Source organism: Anastrepha obliqua, chromosome 4 (assembly GCF_027943255.1).
Source record: "Anastrepha obliqua isolate idAnaObli1 chromosome 4, idAnaObli1_1.0, whole genome shotgun sequence".
NCBI classification, from domain to species: Eukaryota; Metazoa; Arthropoda; class Insecta; order Diptera; family Tephritidae; genus Anastrepha; species Anastrepha obliqua.
The window spans coordinates 110,665,897-110,674,299 of record NC_072895.1 but is presented as its reverse complement, the minus strand read 5'-3'; the positions used below and the strand labels follow the sequence as shown (position 1 = coordinate 110,674,299).

Below are 8,403 nucleotides of genomic sequence, written 5' to 3'. Positions count from 1 at the left end.
GAATGAGGGAGACAATTTGTTCACTCTGCTCATAAATTAAACTTAGTTTCGTGGCAAATTTCGCTTGCTAACACTAGAAAGGGGAGCCAAGGAAAATCGTATTGTAGTGATTGCATTACAGAAGTGTAGTAAAAGTGCAAGTGCAACTTACGAATTGCTGAAAAAACTTAGTATTTCGAGAATGTTTATTTACCGTATGACCAATCGTTTTCCCCCTAACATCTGAAGTGAAAGATAGAAAAAAGTGGTCACCCTCGCAGAATTCGCAGAAATCCACTTAGAAAGCAGAAAATCATATGCCCAGTGTGCCGACCAGATCCATGTTAAGACTAATTAGAGATGATCACCGAATGAAAGCCTTCCGTCGCTCAACTGGTCATATTCTGACCACGCACTTGAAGAAAATTAGACTCGACAGATGCAAGCAGCTTCTTCGGTGGCTCGCGGTCAAAGATCATGAAAATATTATTTTCAGAGAAGAGAATATATTCACTGTTGAAAAAGCTTTTAATAAGAAAAATGACAAAATCTATGTTAAAACTTCTCAAGACGCAAAAAATGTTGTTCCAAGTGTTCGGCGTAGCCACCATCCACATTTTGCAATGGATTAGTGGGGAGTGCCTTTTAAAGATATTACATCACTTCATTTCAGCGAAAAAGGTGTTAAGACCGGAGCAGAAGTGTGCCAGGAAGATGTCTTAGAAGGTATGGTGAAGCAGTATTCTGTTCAATGGAGAGCTTTGGATCTTCCAGCAAGATTCCGCTCCAGCCCATAAGGCAAAATCAACACAGCAGTGGCTAAAAAACAATATTCTTGGGTTCATAGCCGCAGAAGATTGGCCTTCGGGAAGTCCAGATCTGAATTCATTGGACAACAGTTTGCGGTCAGAGTTGCAGAACATGGCCTGGCGAAGAACGCACAGGAATTTAGAGAGTCTCAAACAATCTTTGGTGCGAGCAACGATTTCAAAATCCATGCATGTTGCAATAGCTAAAAGGCCTCCTTGTTTGAATGCTTATGCAAAAGCAATTGGTAACCATTTCGCATGAACTTCATTAAAAAAAGTATTAAAAGTATGATAATATCATATCTATAACAGACTTTACTTGTAACAGAACTTATGGCAGGGCTAAGTATATTCATTCACCATTTCAAGCGCAAAAAGGGTTAGCGACCCTAAAATGTGAAATTCAGTAATTAATCTGCGCGACACATTTACTTGCTTAGTCATTATAGGCACATACATATCTACTTAACCACCAATCCACAACGTTCAAAAGGCCTAGCTGTAGTGGTACCGTTCAATAAACATGAAGCGATGGACTGAATGAAGCACAAATTAATTTCTAATCTTAACATGGAATTGTCAAAGGATGCCAAATTCAGCACTACAACACATCGATGGCGTAAGTATTTGCTGAAGACATTAGTCCCAGTTCGCATTCACATAAGAAACTTTCTTGTCCGCTTGAAGAACATAGAAAAGTTGGTATCAGAGCGTACAAGCTTTTCAAAGGAAGAGTATCGGAAGAAAATACCGAAATCTGTTCTAACATCGATTTTCAATTTACCCTTGAATACCAGAATATCTTCAACACTTGGCATAATAATTAATTCTTGACCAGTTCTGAGGGTAAAATGGATTTTTCATTACAACAAATCCCCCGACCCTGTTAGAAAAAAACCCTCTTTTTTCAACATTAGTTCTAACTATTGTAAAACATACGCGTTCCCTCCCGACAAATTTTGAGTTCATCTTTTCACAAAAATTCTCACCTCGACAAACATAAAAATTACTCACCTATGCAAAAGGTGCACCGAAAATTTGCTAGAGATTCAATTATTGTGGATGTTTTATTGCTAATTTTTATTTTTAATTTGATTTTTTTGTATCTGGAAATTACTTCCTTAATAATTTGCTTATGTTAAAAAGTATGACTACACCTGTTGACATCCAAAAGAAAAGGAAAGTTTATTGCAGCTAACATAAGTTAGCTGCGGTTCAATATTATACCTCGCTCACATATTACAACATCTCGTAGAGGAGATAATTTCATCGTATGTGACATGAACATTCCCGGGCCCAAGGACGACAGTACTTCACTAAACGGAGAAATTAGAATTGTTTCCAGCAGAGCCGTTGGAGGTAATTGGTTTATCGCCAGGTTGAATGGCTGTGCCCCGACTCACAGCCGTATCGTTGCTGCCTTCAACAATCCTATCTTCCGTTAATTTGGAAGGGTTCACGTTAGGTAGAAAACAAATTTTACGAATAGGTCTCTTGAAAAATTTTCCTTTACATTTCAAAGTGACTACTCGGGTTAGTCCATCAGGTCCTGGATGCATTTCAACTATGCGCGCTAAAGGCCACCTGCCAGGTGGACATCTTTCGTCATACATCAGAACTAGGTCGCCGATTTTAGCATTGATACGAGTAGTGGTCCATTTCGGACGGCTTTGTAATCGACTGAGATACTCCGAATACCAGCGACGCCAAAAGTGTTGTTTTAAGCGTTCAACCATACGCCACCGACTTAATCCAGAAGTAGCGAAATCAAGTAAGTTTTCATCAGGAATATTAAGAGTTGGTTCTCCAATTAAAAAATGTCCTGGTGTAAGTGCATCGCAGTTTTCCTCATCTTCATTGAGCGGACAAAGAGGACGCGAATTCAGGCAAGCTTCTATTTGATATAAAAGTGTAGTCAACTCTTCGAAATTCAAAACGCGGTCTTGCAAGACACGCTTAAGGTGAAATTTTGTGGATTTTACCCCAGCTTCCCATAAACCACCGAAGTGTGGAGAGGCTGGCGGAATAAAATTCCAAGTTGTGCCTTCGCTAGCAAAACATGCTCTGAGGTCTTCCGGTATTGATGCTGTGTTGCGCTGATGCATGGTGTGCAGTAGACTGCTGGCACCAACGAAGTTTGTCCCACAATCTGAGTATAGTTGCGTACATTTTCCTCTACGTGAAATGAAGCGCCGAAAAGCTGCGATAAAGGCCTCAGTAGATAAACTGGAGACACATTCCAAGTGGACTGCCTTTGATACCATACATAGAAATATACAAATATACCCCTTTGATGTTCTAGCATTACGAAGAGACGATTGGCGTACATCAATTGGACCAGCAAAATCGACGCCGCTATGTAAGAATGGTCGCGCTGGAGTCAATCGAACCGCTGGAATTTGTCCCATAAGTTGTTCTGCTACTTTCGCTGTATATCTAAAGCATACCAAACAACGCTTTAATACAATTTCCGCAATTCTACGCGCATTTGGTATCCAATAATTTCGCCTAATGAAAGTTATCATTAGTTGTATACCCCCATGTAACGTTCTTGTATGTGCGTCTGTAAATAAAAGTAGAGTTAGAGGGTTTTTCTTAGATAACAAAAAGGGATGTTTCATATTCTCAGGTATATCAGCGAGTTGTAACCTTCCTCCTACGCGTAGAAATCCTTCTCCACAAATGAAAGGGTTCAGTTTCTTGATCGGATTGCTCTTCTGTAGCTCACCTGTTTGTAACAATTGCTTTATTTCTTCATGATATTCGTAGCGTTGGGACAAATATAGCAGACGATTGAATGCCGATTTCAACTCTGCGGCTGTTAGGTTTCCAAAGCGCCGAGGTTGAGAAGTTGCATTGTAATAAAAACGAAAAATATAGGCTGTCACAGAAATTGTTTTACCTAAAGTAGAAAATTTGTATAAAATTTGTGGATAACTTGAAGAATTGATATGCAAGATGTTGACCACTTTTCGTTTTTCAAGGGTGGTCTCCTTCCTATAGTCAATATCACTTGGCCATGCACTCTCGTTTTGAAGTAGCCACTCAGGGCCATGCCACCAGAGAGGATGAATTGATAAATTGTCTGGTAGAATGCCTTTCGTTGCACAATCTGCGGGGTTGTCGGATGTAGGAATATATCGCCACTGGCTGACGTTTGTAAGACGCTGAATCTCTGCTACGCGGTTTGCTACAAACACTGTCCAACGAATCGGCTCCGCTCTAATCCACGCTAAAACTGTCGTACTATCGCTCCACAAAGCAATATTTTCAACACACCCCTGCAAAGATTTCACTACCTTATCTACCAGTTGGGCAAGTAAATGAGATGCGCAGAGTTCCAGCTTAGGTATTGTGAGTAATTTTACGGGAGCCACCCTTGTCTTACTCTGAAGCAGTTGCACAACAACTTCTCCATTTTCCATAATTGTTCTCGAGTAAACCACGGCTGCATAAGCAACTTGCGATGCATCACAAAAACCATGTAAACAGCATCGCCTTGATTTTGAAGTGCCTATAAACCTGTCAATTTTAATATTTTCTAAACAAGGAAGCGCTTTGCGATACTCGAGCCATTCGCTTTTTATATAATTAGGAAGCTCATCATCCCAACTAATACCAAGACGCCACAACTTTTGAAACATAATTTTAGCTATTATGGTTGTTGGTGCTAACCATCCAAGAGGGTCAAATAATTTTGACGCATCAGATAATAAACTTCGTTTGGTAGTTTTATCAGGTATTGGGAAAGAAACAACGAACGAAAAGTAGTCACCCACTGGATGCCATTGTAATCCTAAAGATTTAATGAAATCTGCATCACTAAGTGATACTGCAGTAGAAAATTCTTTCATTTCTTTAGGGATTGATTGAAGAAGATCAGCGCAATTTGAAGACCATTTCCTCAAACAAAATCCTCCAGCCTTTAGTAGTGCACATAATTCTTGTTGCAGATGAAAAGCCTCGGAAAGACTGTCTGCCCCAGTTATAACGTCATCGACACAAATGTCGCGTAACAATACTTCTGAGGCTAGTGCGTAGGTATCAGACTCATCCTTTGCAAGCTGTTGTAATGTCCTGATAGAAAGAAAGGGAGCGGAAGTTGTACCATAGGTTACAGTTTTTAATTTATATATTTTTATAGGATCCTTTACAGATTCTCTCCAGAGAATATTTTGAAAACGTTGGTGATCAGGGTTTACAACAATTTGCCTAAACATTTTTTCTATGTCAGAGCACATAGCTATTTTATGCCTACGCCAACGAAGTATTATTTGGTGTAAATCGGAATGTAATACAGGTCCGGCCACCAGTTCCTCGTTAAGTGATCGATTATTTTGGTACTTACTCGAACCATCAAATACAACGCGCAGCTTTGTGGTTGTGCTACTAAGCTTTTCTACGCCATGGTGTGGCAAATAATATGAAAGCGGAGTAAGATTTTTGGGGTATTCTCCAACCAACTCCATATGCCCTAAATCTTGATACTCTCTCATAAACTTTAGGTAAGCAATTTGGAAGTTTGGGTTTCTGGCAAACACCCGCTCCATATTCTTTAGTCTAATTAAAGCACCTAAATGAGAATTATGAAACTCTGGTACTGGTTTCCCATTAAGCTCAGCTCGGAAAGGAAGCGATACAATATATCGACCCGTGTTATCCCTTAAGTGTGTAGAAATGAAGTGTTGTTCAGTGGCTATATCTTCAGCAGATTGCGGTCTTATGTTTGGCAATTCTTCTTGCTCCCAAAAACGCTTAAGCTGATCATCTATATGACAAAGATGTGTATTTATTGTTTCAATATTAACCGATGTTGACATTGGTCCGGAGATAACCCATCCAAAATGAGTATTTTGGTAAATAAGTCCACTATCAGTTTTTATTTGAGCGTCTTTCATTAGAAAACCATATACATCAGCGCCCAAGATAAGATCTATGGAACGTGATTTGAAATATTCAGGATCCGCTAGAGGAATATTTGAAATATCAGAACTAAGCTGTAATGGAATAAAACTCTGTTGTGGCAGATATGAACGAAACTTGGGTAAGACATATGCCTTTGCATGTAGTGTATAATCGTATTCTACGCAGGAATACAGTTTAAGATACGCTAATTTCTTTACACAATTTTTCTGCTGCGTGTTTACCCCACGCACTTGTAAAGAAGTGGAACGGCATGGTAATTTATATAATTGTATAAATTGCTCTGTAACGAATGTGCCTTGAGATCCTTGATCTAATAAGGCTCGTGCGGATACAGCACCATTAGGCGTGTCGATTTTTAAAATAATAGTTGCAAGTAGAACTTCACGTTTGCACTCCTGCGAAGAGAAAGGAGCAGTTACATGGAGCCCTTGTATCTGCTTAGTACGAGATGGAGTGACTGACTCAGCAGGTTGTGAGTCTGAAAAAACTTCATGTAATAAAGTATGATGTTTGCGATTACATACGCTGCACGTATGATTAGAAGTGCAATCGCTTGCCGAATGTCCAGGAAAAAGACAGTTGCGACATAACGAATTACGAGTAACAAATTGTTTTCTTTCTGTGGGCGTATAAGCCCTAAATACCCAGCACTTAAAGAGGCGATGCGATTTCTTACAACATAAGCAAGAAATAGAGTTTTCACTTTTGCTTGAGTTTGTTATGTTGAAATTTCGTACCAGTTGGCGTTGAGGAATATTCGCCGACTTAAGTTTTTGAGTATTGTCTACATTGAGAGTTTCCAAAGTACGAAAGCATGTCTCCAAAAACCTAATGAGTTGTTCCAAAGTAGGAAGCTCTCTGGAGGCCTGTAATGACTTTTCCCAATCCTTTCTCGTCTCAGAATCTAGCTTCTGAATGGTCAAATGGACTATAAGGGGGTCCCAATTTGTGGTTGAGACATTAAGGTTGGTTAATGAAGCAATACATTCTTTAGTAGTGTCCAAAAGTGTTCGAATTGCTGAGTGCGAAGCTACAATGCACTTTGGTATCGCGAATAACTTTTTTAACCATGTGTCAACAATAGCACGCTTATTATGGAATCTATCCTCTAATGTTTTCCAAGCAAGATCATAGTTTGCTTCGGTTGCGAAAATATGTTTGATAAGACGTGCAGCTTCTCCAGTGACACAATTTTTTAAATAATACATTTTCTGAATTTTACTGAGTGCACTGTTATTATGCACAAGAGAAGTATAAAGATCACGAAAGGAAAACCATTCCAAATAATCACCCGAGAAATTTGGTACGGAGATTTTCGGTAATTTAGCGTCACTGTAAAATGTATCATTTCGATGGGAAGGAGCCACAAATGTACTGTTCAATGCCACCGGTGAAGCTGTAGAGCAGGCTGGCATAGAATCATACAAAAACCCTTTAAAGGTGAAATATAAGTCTTCGAAGCTATCAAAAGTTGCACTAGTCACGTATGGAATTTCATCAACACACACGCCCTCATCCTTTATAGACCTAATTATTTGTTCATGGTTTTTTATAAAGGATGTATATAAATGATCTACTCTTTCACTAATCACCCTAATATACCCCTGAGACAGCGTTTCCGGACGCAGCCCATGTGCCTTTTCTTTAAGCTTCGTCAGCTCGCACAGCAAATGCGTTTGAATTTCTGTAAGTACATTTACCTGATCCATATTAGACAAAATTATTAAGAAAATTTAAATAATATTAGGTTGATTCTGGTGTTCAACTTAAAAACTGGACCGACTGTCCCTGCTCGGGCGCCAAAAAATGTTTTATTGCTAATTTTTATTTTTAATTTGATTTTTTTGTATCTGGAAATTACTTCCTTAATAATTTGCTTATGTTAAAAAGTATGACTACACCTGTTGACATCCAAAAGAAAAGGAAAGTTTATTGCAGCTAACATAAGTTAGCTGCGGTTCAATATTATACCTCGCTCACATATTACAACATCTCGTAGAGGAGATAATTTCATCGTATGTGACATGAACAGTGGAATTAAAATTTTACTCACATTGTATCAGTAGAATGTACAGTAATATCCAGAGGCGTCGATCGAATGTCGGTCTCATGACGTCATCACTTCCAGACTGCGTTTGTGTTTGTAACCTATTTTGTGGTTTTGAAGTTATGCAAGTTCTCACTCACTTGCGTTTGCCTGCCGAAATTTATACTTCGTTTTGAACTTTTTAACAATTTTTTTATTTTTTATAACTTTCTTAATTGCATTGCTAATTTATTTTGAATATTTGGCACCTTTTTTGTACACTTTGGATTCAGTAACACTGAATTGTAGAAAGTGATAAAATTGCGTAGTTTAAGATGTGCAACAAACTGTGGAGACTGCAATGAGAAAAATATATAAAAAGTTTTATATGAGTGTTTTTGTATATATGATATGTTCAAACATATTAAGTTGTATATAATAGTTTTCCTAAACGAAAACAAAAAAAAGTCAGTTAACCCTAAGGTACAGTACAGAGGTAACAGCAGTAGAGCCAAAATACTACGAGCAGAGTTTTTTTTTGGTTTTTTGACTGTACTTTTGGTGCAAAAATAAACATTGGCACTTTAAAGGACAATTAAAAGAATTATAAAACAAATAAAAATTGCAGCTCCCCTGCTGCTACCCGCCTCATGTGCCTTCGCT

At 38.5% G+C, this 8,403-nt stretch overlaps 1 protein-coding gene across 1 annotated transcript; it reads right to left on the bottom strand.

Moving 5' to 3' along the window:
* Positions 1 to 2,104: 2,104 nt before the first annotated feature.
* Positions 2,105 to 7,695, bottom strand: LOC129244343 (uncharacterized). Its single transcript, XM_054881962.1, has 3 exons — positions 4,699 to 7,695; positions 3,517 to 3,690; positions 2,105 to 3,351 (listed from the first exon to the last, which is right to left on the bottom strand). Exons 1-3 carry the CDS (start codon positions 7,421 to 7,423, stop codon positions 2,105 to 2,107), a joined length of 4,146 nt encoding a protein of 1,381 aa, XP_054737937.1. The 5' UTR covers positions 7,424 to 7,695.
* Between the last annotated feature and the right edge of the window lie 708 nt (positions 7,696 to 8,403).

What these genes read in the sequence shown, in the direction of transcription:
- LOC129244343 (XM_054881962.1), bottom strand. Translation starts at nt 7,423, where the DNA reads ATGGATCAGGTAAATGTACTTACAGAAATTCAAACGCATTTGCTGTGC. An exon ending in ACTAAAGGCTGGAGGATTTT is followed by an intron (nt 3,691 to 4,698) that starts GTTTGAGGAAAT and finishes TTTCTACTTTAG; the next exon opens with GTAAAACAATTTCTGTGACA. An exon ending in AAAGCAATTGTTACAAACAG is followed by an intron (nt 3,352 to 3,516) that starts GTGAGCTACAGA and finishes TTTTATTTACAG; the next exon opens with ACGCACATACAAGAACGTTA.